At 51.5% G+C, this 13,499-nt stretch overlaps 1 protein-coding gene across 1 annotated transcript in view; it reads left to right on the forward strand.

The window, feature by feature from the left end:
- Positions 1-7,962, forward strand: part of Scn4b (sodium voltage-gated channel beta subunit 4) — a 15,559-nt gene extending 7,597 nt beyond the window's left edge. The window contains exons 2-5 of the mRNA XM_050156443.1: positions 1,193-1,365; positions 2,704-2,932; positions 4,345-4,474; positions 5,434-7,962. Of these exons, the coding sequence (XP_050012400.1) occupies positions 1,193-1,365; positions 2,704-2,932; positions 4,345-4,474; positions 5,434-5,527 (626 nt within the window). The 3' untranslated portion in view covers positions 5,528-7,962. The remainder of the gene's footprint in view (positions 1-1,192; positions 1,366-2,703; positions 2,933-4,344; positions 4,475-5,433) is intronic.
- The last annotated feature ends 5,537 nt before the right edge of the window (positions 7,963-13,499 follow it).

Genomic DNA, 13,499 nt, shown 5'->3' on the forward strand with positions numbered 1-13,499 from the left:
GGGTGTTCTGTGGTGGGGGTGTGGGGTAGAGGGATGTCCTGAGGTGGGGGTGGCCAGAGGTGTGTCCTGAGGTGAGGATGTGGGGGCAGAGGGGTGTCCTGCGGTGGGGGTATTGGGCAGAGGGATGTCCTGCGGTGGGGGCTGGGGTGGGGGGCAGAGGGATGTCCTGCGGTGGGGGTGTGGTAGGCAGAGTGTTGTAGTGAGGAGGAGGTGTGGGGGACAGAGGGATGTCCTGTGGAGCGTGTGTATGTGCGCGTTTGTGCGTGCGTGCGTGTGTCTGTGTTGGGGGGTGGCAGAATGTGGAGGATGAGAGTTAGGGGAATGTCCTGTGGAGGGTGTTGGGACGCCGCGGGGGTTGTCATTGTGGTTCTTAGGGTGAGGGTGCGGAGAGTGGCTGCCGGGTGATGGGGAGGACCCGCGCTTCACGGGATCAGGAGGGGTCTGTGCCCCTGCTGTATGCCCTCAATAGGTTCGAATGACCTCCGCAGAGTTGCGCTCTGCCTGCTCCATCCTGCGTCCTGGCGCTAGCAGTCTGTGTCCACCCGGCGGCCACGTTTCCGTCATAGCGGGCCGCTCGTCGCCCTTCTCTCTTCAGGATCCCCTTGCGTGGTCGGAGGCGCTGGACTCACTAGCCAAGCGGTCTCCTACCCTAAAGTGTCTCTCGGCTCCTAGTTCCAGTGCGGGGACTGTGGCGGTCACGCCTTTCCACCTGACGACGTTCTGATCCTCACCCGCAACTCCCAAATGCCACCAGGGGTGCGCTCCGATCTAGACAGTGCTTCCCATCGCCCCCCACCCAACCTCCACCCCACACCTTGCAGGCGAAGGGAGTTCCAGAGCTGTGCTTACTTGCCTCCCGACCCATGTGAAGGGGTGGAGTCACAGGTTCCAGGACAGGGGAAGAAAAAACAAAATTCCACCAGACCCTCCTTTTCTTGGGTTCGGGTGACCCCTCGTGGTCATTCTGAGTACCACAGGGCCACCAAGAAAGATTCAGAATTCAGTGCTAATCAGGCCAAGATGATACTGAAATGCGTGGCCCAGGCCGTACAGATATTCTATAGAGAACCACCTTCCCTTCTGAGGAGGCCAAAGACCTCTTTGCCTGGAAAAGCCATTCCACCCTGCCTGAGAGTGCCCTTAAAGAGCTTACCGTGAGGTTGTATTAAGGGAGGCTGTGTCCCTTGTACAGGTCTCTTCCTGCTCCCTATGTCCTGGTCGTTGGAGGTGTCTGTGGGAAAGGCCACCACCATCTACGCTATCAATGGCTCAGCGATCCTGCTGCCTTGCACCTTCTCCAGCTGTTTTGGCTTCGAGAATCTCTACTTCAGGTGGTCCTACAATAGCACCGATACGTACAAGATCGTAAGTGGGGTGCTCATGTCCTCCCCTGCCTGTTTCTCGCGGGCGGAAGCCTTCAAGCCCAGGGTCCAGTCCCTTCTGGGATAAACTCTACCATGACGATCCCAAGGACCCACCATTTCTCTCAGAGTCCATGCAGGAGGACTGTTCCCATGGTGATGCAAGAATTTGGGGTCTGTTGGTAATTTTGGCTAGACTTTGTTGTCCTGTCCTGAGGAAATCCTGCCACTTGTATATTTGCAGAGAAATTAAAAGTTTAGCAATCAGGAGATAGAAACTGTTGGCTGAGGGCAGTGTTTGGAAGGACAGGAAAGGGAGCCAGAGAGGGTGAGCCAATCACAGATGTGGATGGAGTTCTTCGCAGCCTGGCAGGGGTTCTTCTCCCAGAGTAAATGGGAAAGCCCCAAGAGTGCAGCCCTAGAGGGTGCTGATGGAGAGAGCTGTGGCAACAATCCAGGTCCTGATTGAAAGAGAAGATTCAGTGAGGTAGAGGGTACAGTGTAAGTGAAGGCAGGGTGGGACGTGCAGAGAGAAGTGAGTGTGTGTGTGTGCTTGTGCGTGTGCATGCATGCGTGTGTGCATGTGTGAGAGTGTGTATGTGAGTATATGTGTGTGAGTGTGTGTGTGCGCGAGTGAGTGTGTGCGTGCGTGTGCATGCATGTGTGTGTGAGAGAGTGTGTGTGACTATATGTGTGTGAGTGTGTGCGTGTGTGTATGTGTGCATGTGCATGCATGTGCATGTGTGTGTGCATGTGTGAGAGTGTGTATGTGAGTATGTGTGTGAGTGTGTGTGCGTGTGCATGCATGTGTGTGTGAGTGTGTGACTATATGTGTGTGAGTGTGTGTGCGTGTGCATGCATGTGCATGTGTGTGCGCATGTGTATGCATATGCGTGTGTGCGTGTGAGAGTGTGTGAGTATATGTGTGTGAGTGAGTGTGTGCGTGCGTGTTCGTGTGAGAGTGTGTGTGTATGTGAGTGTGTGTGCATGTATGTGTGTGTTTACATGTGTGAGCGTGTGTGTGAATATGTGTGTGTGCGTGCATGTGTGAGGGTGTGTGTATGTGTGTGTGAGTGTGCGTGTGTGCACGCACACTTGCATGTGAGCTGTTTGCAGAGGCACTGTGGGGGGGGAAAGGACTTTTTTGAAAACAGCAGCCAGTGCGCTCTTTTCCAGGGAGTCCTTGAGGACACGGGTTTAGTTTGAAGCAGGCAGAATTCAGGTCAGGCGGAGCTATAGTCACTGGCAGAGCGAAATGAAGGGTCTTTCTGGGCACGGACAGGGTTGGCCCTCAAGGGAGGCTGCTGAGACTTTTGACAACTCTGATCTTTTCCTGCGCCAGCTCATAGATGGCATTGTGAAGAACGAGAAGTCTGACCCCAAGGTGAGGACGAAGGACGATGACCGTATTACCCTGGAGGGCTCCACCAAAGAGAAGATGAACAACATCTCCATCCTGCTGAGTGACCTGGAGTTCAGTGACACCGGCAAATATACCTGCTTCGTGAGGAACCCCAAAGAGAAGGACCTGAACAACTCTGCCACCATCTTCCTCCAAGTGGTTGATAAGTGTATGTAGTGGGGGTGGGTGGGGGTAGTAGGGTAGGAAGGACTTGGGGTGCCCATCTCAGGGTGGCATTGAAATGGCAAAGTAGGCCATGTTGGCGATTTCTTTCTCTTTACACTTGCAAGAGTTACTGGAGTTACGTATGGAAAGGTAGAAGAAGTCAGCTATGGAGTGGCTTGGGAATAGCACTGAGTACCTTTGAGCCTTGATTTCCTAGTCCATAGAATGGACACACAGTCTGCCAGGGTGACTGTGAAGGCCAGGGGAGCTAGCTGGGAGTGTTTGGTGGCATTAGGCTCTCAGCATGTGTGTGGTCTTAGCTCCTTTGTGTATAGCAAGTGTTGGATGGCTGTCAGGTGTTGTTGTAAAAGATGCTGCGACTGGTACACAGAATTCTTCTTTGTGGAGTGTGTAGTTCAGAGTAAGACAAGCAGATCAGCAGCCCCAAGCAGACAGTAGTGGTACAGATGCTTCCCGAAGAGATAGAATGAGGTGTGGTCCTTCCCCTACAGAACTGGGTAGTGAAGATATTGAAGACAAGAGCCAGGTGGCCACACGCCTCTACTTCATGGAGGTGGTCAGAGAAGCAAAGGGGGATAAATAGGTGAGAAATTAGGTTGGGCACCTTGCAGCTGAGGATGCTGGAAGACAATGCCTTCTGCATGCCCTCCCGCCATGGCCAAATCAAGAAACCCTGGAGATGGGACGGCAGGAGTTTGAAGTCATCGAAGCAGTCTTTCCTGAGTCTGGGGTTATATCCGCAAATAGTGTCACCTCTTCTATAGGTTTAGGTTCCTGTCACTCTGCTCTGTGCTTGGCCTTTGCAGGAGGAGAAGGGAAGGGGCCCGGCATTGATAGAGTGTTTCTGGGTGCCAGGCTCTGAGTTAGAGTTCTAGTTTTAGCTCTGTGGCTCTTCCCAGGTGGCTCTTGTCTCTGTATAGAGTTTTTCAGCCATCCTTTCAAATAGTGGAGGTGATTCAGAGTGCCGAGGGATGGGAGCTTTGCTCCCCTGACTCCTACCTGAGGGAGTAATGCAATCAAACCAAGAGCGAATGTTGTGTAGGTAAGGCAAAGCCACGGGGGAAGCCGCAGGCGTTCACAGGGTGGCTAGGGAGGCTCTGCTGGGAAAGGTGACAGAGCGGGGATGTCTGAAGACAGCGGGAGAGGAAGCAGAGAAGGCTGAGAAGTAAGTTTGTGACTTGTAACTGGGATCTGCGGCTCTGACTTAACCCCTAACTTGTGTGTCGGTGTGTGGGAAGAGGCCCTCCGGTGTGTGTGCTTAGCCGGAAAGGTACTGTGCTCGGGCCTCTCCTGTCTTGGTTGACAGGAGAGGGCCAGGACTGGAGGCGGGGCTGCTGGTTTTGGATTGTGTGTGGTGACTTTACACGATCCTCCGCCCACTCTTTCCTCTTCCAGTGGAAGAAGTGGACAATACGGTGACGCTCATCATCCTGGCGGTGGTGGGCGGGGTCATTGGACTCCTGGTCTGCATTCTGCTGCTGAAGAAGCTCATCACCTTCATCCTCAAGAAGACCCGAGAAAAGAAGTGAGCTGACTCCCCATCACTACAGTGCCCCCTCAGCTTGGTGCCCTCTCCCGTGGCCCTCGCCCCCCACCTCCATGCACCCCTGCCGGTGGCCGTGTCTCCACCTTCTGATGCCACTGCTGTCCTTTGCTGTCCCTACAGCCCTTGCTTCAACTCTCTCTCAACCTCTCTCCGCCTGCTCTTCCCTCTCCAGCCCTCTCCCCCCCCCATCCCATCAGCTTTCCTCTTCTCATTTGTACCACCTGCCCTAAAGCTCACCATAAGATTGAGGAAGTCTACTTCTTTTCCGAGTTATACTTCTCATTTTGGCTCTCTTTTATCAGAGAGAATGTGAATTCGTGTATAGAAAGCCTAGAATGGAAAGACTTTTTTAGGGAGATGAAAAATTCGGAGAATTCAAATGGGAGAGGCAGAAACAAGGTCTGACACATGAACACAGTAGCTCATGCCTGCAACCCAGTAGTTGAGAGTCAGGCTTAGAAGGAGCCTTTTGAGTTCAAGGCCAGCCTAGTCTATACTGTGAGGCCCCGTTTCAAAAGCCAAAGCTAAGTGAAACTAAACTCGGCTAAAATCTGAAATGGTGACACGGCCTCCCAGGAAGTCCAGGAGTAAGTGCTTGCTATATGTGTGAGGTCTTGGGTTCAATATATTTTTTTCTGGAAGGAGGAGGAAGATGGGCAGGTGTAGAGGCTGTGAGCCCAGGCCCAGAATTTTCTCAAACAGTGTCAGGCTAGCTTTAAAGCAGCAGGTGAGGAATCTTGCAAACCAGAGCAAAGAAAAGGCATTAGAAAGCTGTTCTAGGGAAGATGGGTGATGAGGTGAGCTAGGACAGAATAAAAAGAAAAGGCCAGGGGGAGGGCACAGGGCTGGGTGCAGGGAGCAGGGTACAGGGAGCCACCCGCCCACCCCTAATCCCGCCTGCCTCTCACCAGTGTCCCCTCTCTCCCTCTCTTCTCCAGGAAGGAGTGTCTTGTGAGTTCCTCTGGGAATGACAACACAGAGAACGGGCTTCCTGGCTCCAAGGCAGAAGAGAAGCCACCCACGAAAGTGTGAGGCCCTGCTCCGGCCAAGCAGTGCAGGGAGCCTCACTTTCTAATGGTGACACGGATGCCCGGGTTCTGTCTGTAGACACCCACTGAGATGTGTGCTGCTTGGCCCAAACTGTAATCTCTCTGAGCAGAAGGACCTGATCCTGTCCTGTCCAGCCTGCGCTACCATTCTCCCCCTAGCCAGGGCTTCCCAGGGCAAGGGCTGTCTAGGGGAGGAAGCCTATAGGAGGACGAAGAAAGGGAAAGGCAGGGCTGGAGTGGTGTGGAAAGGTTGGTCCCTGGCACCTGGGAAAATGGGGTCCCCTTTAGACTTCCCACCTCTGCGAACCCTCACTTTCCCCTCACTTTTCCCACTTATCCTTCACCAGGAAACAGGGGTGACCAGAAGGCTGCTCCCAAAGCTGGGGTTCAGAAATGGGTGAAGGATGAGCACTTGAGATGCTGGGAATGTGCTAGAACTCTGGGGTGCAGTCTGCTGGAGGTGGGGCCAGTTCACAGATGCTGGCTGGGCTTTGAAGGATGTCAGGCTTCCAGAAATTCCTTCAGAGGGGACTTCTCTTCCCCCATCCCAGAAGACCTGCACACACTGTCCTGGCTCCATGTCCAGCCTTCTGCTCTGAATCTGTAGGACCCCCACCCCCAGGTCAGCCTGGATGCCCTGAACTTCAAATGTCCCAGTCTACAGCAGCTGAGGAGGCTTGTGGGGAGGCCCTCCCTCCATCCTCCCTGGAGCACTGGGATGCTATATGCATCTTTCCTAGCTTTGCTTTTCGGGTTTCAGAGGTGGGGGAACAGTGTTTCCACCCTCCCAGCCTTTGGAATGTCTATCCCAGCCCTACAGGACTGACAACCCTTATCCTTGGCATGGCGGGACCATGCCACCCTGGCACTCCCGGAGCTCAGTTTTACCCACTTCTGCCCTTCTCTCGAAACAGCTGATGTTGCCACCTTACTTGAGGAATGGTTTCCTAGGACCTTCTGTCCTATCCCTTTGCTCCTCCTATGTCCCTCCAGCATGCCTGGCCTTTCTCTGCCCCCAGATCCATCCTTCCCCAGCCCTGGGTCTGCCTTTGCCTCAGGGACCCTTGTTTCCAGAGAAGGCCCTTGGCTCTTACAGCTGCTTTCTGCCCAGCTGGGTCAGCTCCTCTCCCAGCCCGAGGTTGAGGAGGAGCAGAGAGTGGGTTCTTACGCCCTCTCTCTCCTTCCTGCAGAGCCGGTTTGCACACCCCTAGAGTGTGGGGCTAGATTGTGCCTTAGCTCCCCGAGTCCCAGTTCTTACCCCATTTTCCTTCGGCTCACACTCCCTGACTTAATTCCACAGTCTGGTATGACAATGGTGGGATTCCCCAGCTCCCCTCCCCAAGGTCATGGGGAGGCCATGCAGCTGGAGCTGCATTAACAATGGCCCTTTGGCTGGTGGCAGTCTTGAAGACACCTGTGGGGTGTCTCGTCCTTGTCCTTGATGTGAAGATGGGTCGCTATGGGATATGAGGTGTGATAACAGGGGTACCTCCAACTCCCTCATCAGGTTTATGATACCCTTGGGTCCTCAGAAGATGAAGACTGTTCCTCTTTCTAGGGAGTATAAGGCCTGCTGCAGGCTCTGCCCAGGAGTAGCTGAGGCTTATCCCAAAGTGGAAGTGGGGGTCTAAGGAGGAATAGGGCCTGTAGGGGGCCTGGGACTGTGGCTCCCGTCTCTTACCCAAGCCCAGGAGCTCACAGGTCACCTCCTCTCTTCCTGTCCTTTACATGGAACCCATTGTGGGCTGGGGTAAAATCTGCCCTTCTCCCGCTTTTTATTTCATTTGAGACAGAGTCTCAGGTAGCCCAGGCTGGCCTCCAACTTCCTACATAGCCAAGGCTGGCCTTGAACTCCCGACCTTCTGCCTCCACCACCCCAGTGCTGGGATGTCGGCGTGACTCCACACCCTGCTCAGAGCAACCTGGCTCTGAGAGCAAACATGGCCCCCGAGCCTGCAGCCAGCCATTCAGGAAACTTCCAGCTGCCTTCACGTAAAACTGCTTTCTTCCCCAACACAGGAAGAGGCCCAGTGCTGTGGGCAATTCTTGCTTTCTTGAGAGGAAGCTGAGGCGTGTCACCCTGCCCCTCTACCTGTCACTGTTGGCTTACAGGCAACCCTCGCAGCTTCTCCTGTCTACCCAGAGGGTGAAGTCGTACCTACCTCACAGGACTGTTGTGAGGCTTGGCGATTGGTTTTGTTTTGTTCTTGCTTGGTTTGGAAAGGCATTGGGAAACAAGGCTTTTAACTGGAGAGAGTGTTTCACGGCTGTCCTGTTCGCATCCCTGTAACCCACATACGCCTCACACTCTTCCTCTTCCCTTTGTAACCATAGGAACCGTAACTCTGACTGATGCTTAAAGTATCTTGTCCATGGCATTTTTTTTAAAAAAAATGAAGATGATTGCGACTATGAGGGTAGTTTTTTATTGTTGTTATCCCAATGCCTACGATACTATTGGTGTTTAATGGATAGGGATTAAGAGCACAAAACTTAGTCCTCTTAGCAGAGAATGTCCGGTCCTAGTGCTAGCTTCATGCCTGTGCAGACATTGCCACGGATTGCATTACAATGTATACTCGCAAAGCCATTTCCCCCAGCCAGACCCTCGTGCAGGCAAGTTTTCAATAGTGATCTCAGGGTTGCTAAGGGTGCTCCCCGCACCACTGGGCTACAGAACCTCTTATACAGTTGACTTCTGGAAACCTGGGCCCATGCAGTTGTGCTGACAGTGATGTCAGTGAGACCAAAGATGAAGCACAAGTCCCTCATCCTTGACCTCTGAGTAGACATCTGCCTTGGAGGCCCAGATCCCTCTATGGAGAAACTGAGCAGAAGGCAACTGAAACCAACCTGCAGTGCCGGAGGGCCCGAGAGCGGGACGAACAAGGGGGCAGAATGTCACACCTCTGGCTGACCAGCTTTTGGGGGACTCTGGGACTCGAAGGTGCTCTGGTGTGAAGTGGGTGTGTCAGGGTGTGCCTGAGAGGGCGCACTGTGCAAGCAAAGAGCAATGCGAGATGGGTGGGGGGGGGGGCTCTGACTATTCAGCAGCCTGAGCTGGAGACTGAGGAAGGGTAAGGGACGGAAATGAACAGCCACACTCCTGGATTCCACTGGGTGACTCTACGGACAGACAATGGCCATTGGGGGGCTGGGGCAGGGATGCCGAGAAGAAGGATTTGTGGGGAAATCCTCAAGCTTGCTGCACTTTATTTTGTCCCGGATTGGAGTCCCTGCTCTCCCTCCTCCCACCGGATATGCAGTGCTTTGACTATCTCATGCATGGTTTACTCCTCTGGCTTGGATGGCTGTACCCATAGTCAGTTTTCCTATATACCTTTATAGATCAAACAGGAGAGTGATGGGCCGTGGGAGCCTCAGGTCCACGGGGCCTCTGGGAGGCCCCGATGTGCACACGCCCACCACTGACTTGTGTTTAAGCACAGACTGAATGCGATTAGGTTGTCTTGTCTCTACAACACATTTTGCACTGTAGGATTGAATTTAGCTTCGCTTTGGATGAAATAAATATTATTTTTTAATAACTTGGGACTTGAGCTTTTTCCTTTGGGTTGCTCGGGAGTTGAGCTCCAGCTTCATTTCCCACACTGACAAGTTTACCTTCTCTGACCTTTTGTCCACTTGTGTTGAAAATGTCACTGGCTCAGGTGAGATCGAACATGTCAAACGCCTCAGGGTTTCTGACACATCTGAGACATTTGTGTTGTTTTAATCCTGGTCCTTTGAAAAGCTGGTCCTTTCACACAGGAATTGATGCTAGACTGTGTGAGCTGATGCCCTTAGAAACAACTCTGGAGACACGAGATAGCATCCATCTGAAGGAGATTTTACAAAGCTAAACTGGGAGTGGAGATCCTGAAGAAGGGATGTTGCTAACTTGTTGGCCCTGCAAGCATAAGAAGCCTACTTAGAGTCCCGGAACACTCATCAACAAAAGACGCCAGGTGTAACGGTGTGCTCACAGCACCCAAGAGTTAGGACAAGTAGACCCCTGGGGCTCACTGTTGAGTCAGAGTGGTCTACTTGGCGAGCTCTAGGCCAGTGAGAGACCCTATAGAAAAAAAAAAAAAACAGATGGATAGCACCCGAAGAACTACACATGTGTACTTACATGCATGCACACAGGATTAACCATCATGAGAGTACCTGTCTGGTATGTGCAAAGTCCATGTTCAAGCCCCACCCCACACAAAGAAATTAACTGTCACAATTATTACAGTTTAGATAGAAAATGTCACCATAAACATATATCAAGTGCAATGTTGGCGGCGCGGGGGGGGGGATATTTTGTGAAGGAACTGGATCATGAGGGCTCTGACCCCATCGGTGGGTTTTAGTACCTTTATAGGTTCGTGGTTTAATGGAATTATTGGAAGGGGGTGGAAACCAGGAGGTGAGGCCCAGAGAAGGCAGGCCAGTGAGGATGTGTCCTTGAAGGCCATACCTTATCTTTGACGGTTCTCCCCCTTCCTGGCCGCCATGATGTATGCATCTTTCCTCTCATGCCCTTCTACGGTGATGTTTCTACCTTGCCATGGGCCTAAGAGGAAGGGAACCAGCCAGTCATGGCCTGAGGTCTCCCAGCACCCTGAGCCAAAGGAAATCCTTCTTCCCTTAAGCTGATTGGCTCAAATATTTTTATTACTGCAGCAAGAACTGAGCAACGCAGGCAACCACCAGTGAGATGTCCCAAATAAGCCAGCTCAGCTCACTGTGCCTCAGCTTCCTTGCCTGCCAAGAGGGAGGAGTTATGTCTATTTTGTGAGGAACCTGTGAGATGATGAACAGGGCAACCTGTAAGAAGCACTTCAAAAATAGCAAAGAGTTGACTATAAAAATCAAAGGAATTTTGGAGCCAGGGGACAACTCTACAAGTGTCCAGCAAGAGCCTAAAGCTAAGGTCCCATTGTGACCATGCCAGCCAGAGGGAGGCAAGTGGAGACGAGGCAGTGGCTGAACTTTCACCTCTTGCTCCTGGTTGGGAGGGGCTGTCAGCTGTATGAGGCAGAGCTGGGAGAGTAGTGGTTCATGTCAGAAAGTGACAAGTTGGTTGCTGTGGCTATGACAGTTGTCCAAAACCAAGCTCATGGTCTTTCCTCGTTCTGAGGTGTTCCCCAGTGTTCCCCACTCACCAAGTCCTCTAGGATAAAATATCCGACTCTACCATGACACGCATTTTTCTCTCATTAACTCTTTAACTGCTCCTCCTGCCCCGTTAGCAAATCCCCTCAGCTCTATGCCAGAATACATTACAAATTTAGTATCCTTTGGGTTTACCAATCTTACAGCCAGAGCCTAGGCAGCAGCCTTTCTGTGTTCCTCCTCGTCTCCTCTGAATGCCCAAATATTGCCATTCTAGTTGTGGATAATGTGTGAGCTTTTTCTGGTCCCATGCCAGCTCCCCTGATACCCTCTAATTTGAAGTTGCTTCATACATGCTGCCTTGTGTAATCCTCATGGGATTCTCATGATACAGACACAACTACCCTTATCTTACTGGCGATGGAGGTGAGGGAGTCGAGGCACAGAGGGCTGAGCTGTCTTCTCAAGTTGGTTTTTCAGCTTCAGGAATCCTTTACAGGTAGCCAAGGACTCCCCAACTGGTCCCTTCTAGATCTATGAAGCTCTCTTTCCATGATGCTCTCAGGGCTCTCTGCCTGCTGGACCTTCTCTGCTTTGGCTTTGCTGACCTCCAGTGCTACCTCTGAGGTAGTTTAGATGAGAATGGCCCCCATTGGCTTGTCGCAATACTTGGTCCCTGGTTGGTGGAACTGTTTGGGAAGGATTAGGAGGTATGGCCTTGTTGGAGGTAGTGTGTCAATGGGGGTGGGCTTTGAAGTTTCAAAAGTCCAAGCTATTCCCAGGCAGCTCTTTCTACCTCCAACTTTTGGATCAAGATATAAGATCTCAACTATTGCTCCAGCACATGCCTGCCTGCAGCCATGCTCCCTGCCATGATGGTCATAGCCTCACACTCTGAAATGATAAACCCTAATAAACGATTTCTTGTCTAAGTTATGGTGCTTTGTCACAGCGACTGGAAAGTGACAAAGACAGAAGTTCTTCTGTTTCCAGGAGGCTGTGGAATTCAGCTGTGTGCCGCAGGACATTCCCTGCACGTGCCAATTGGAAAGCTCCCTCCCTCTGTTTCCCCTCTCTCAGGCCTCACTGACTTAGGTTGCCTGGCTTCCTGTGTGTTAAAGATGACTGAGGTGTTCTCACCTAGTGTTTTGGTTGTTTCAGGTGGGGAAGTAGAGCCAGTCCTTCCCTGTCACTCTGCTCTTGTTGGAAGAAACTCACAAAAATGTACATTCTTGTAAGGACTCATTTGAGATGTGTTTAGACATTTTATTTTGTTTTTATTCAAAGCAAGAAGTAACGTGAATGTCTTTGGACTGGTAAGTAGATGTAATATGTTGTCTTGTGTTTCTCTAACAAAACACCAGATGCTGACTACTAGAGGAAGAACAGTTTTATTGAGCTCACAGTTCAGGAGGCCAGAGACCATAACACTGGTGTGTGCTGGGTTCTGGCCAGGCCCTTCTGGTAGACAGCATCACAGGGGTTACAGGGTGTGTTGCAGAGACAAACAGTGTGTGAGGGGAAATTCAGGGGGAGAAGCTAGTCTGTCTTAGAACAACCAACTCTTGAGGCACTCCCAAGTAGGAGCATTATAAGGATGGAACCTCATGGCCTAATTACCTCCCATGAGGCCCAACCAAAGTTCTATCACACCCCAATGCTACAACGCTAGGGATGAAGTTTCCAGAACATGGACCTCTGGGGAGTAAGTCAGCATTGGGTAAACATACTGTCACAGATACCTACAATGAATATCCTGCTGTTCCAGGCACTGACAAAGGTTGATCTAAAAAGAGACCATTAAGCTAAGAGAAGGAATTCAGATTCAAAAAGGGTCTCTACTTCATTGGTTGTGACCACTGCCTCACTCTGGTGAGGGACATGGATATCTATGGGGACTGTGTGTGTAAATGGAGGGTGTCATATATGAGAAGTCATTTGACCCCCTGCTCAGTTTTTCTGTGAATCTAAAATTTCCTGAAAACTAAAGTCTTAAACACCACCACCACCACCGCCACCAAATATATTGTATCAGCCACTTTCTCATTGGTGGCACACAATACCTGACAAAAAGCGGCTTGGGAAGGGAGGAAAGGAGGGAGGAAGAGAGGGAGGGAAAGAGGGAGGGAGGGAGAAGGTGAAAGAAGGGAGGGAAAAGGAAGGGAGGGAAGGAGGGAGGGAGGAAATGAGGAAGGAAGGAAGGAAGGAAGGAAGGAAGGAAGGAAGAAAGGAAGGAAGGAAGGAAGGGTATCTTGGCTTAGCGTTCTAAGGGATGCAGACCCCTGTGTCAGGAAGGCATGGAGGCAGAAGGAAGAGATGGCCGGTGACATTGCACCCACAGTCACAGTGTGATAGATGCTTCCATTTAGCTTACTTTTTCCTTTTCATTCAGTCCTAGGCCCCATGCCATAGAATGATGCTACTCACATTTAATGTGGCTCTTCCCCGCTTCCAGGAACCGAATCTAGATAACCAGTCAGAGACATTCCCAAGGACTTGTTTCCCTGGTGATCCCAAATACCATCAAACTGACGATGAAGTTTAACCAGCACCTATTACACAGTTCTGTTTCTATAACATTCTAGAAAAAGCAAACTACAGGGACAGATGGATAATGGAACAGTGAGTGCCATGGGCTATGGCTAGGGGAAGGGCTGGCATGGAGACATTTTGGAGAGGATTGCCACTGTGGTGGCTGCTTGCCTGTACGTGTTTGTCCACACTGGCAGCAGTGTACACTGAAATGGTGAATGCCATTGTAAGCAGATTCCTTTGGGAAATCTATGAGGAATCCAATGACATCCCTCTTTGACTCAGAACTTTCCAGTCTAACTTACCAGCCCCAGTGC

This window comes from Alexandromys fortis, unplaced genomic scaffold (genome assembly GCF_014885135.2).
Source record: "Alexandromys fortis isolate MF-2015 unplaced genomic scaffold, M_Fortis_MF-2015_v1.1 scaffold_89, whole genome shotgun sequence".
NCBI lineage: Eukaryota > Metazoa > Chordata > Mammalia > Rodentia > Cricetidae > Alexandromys > Alexandromys fortis.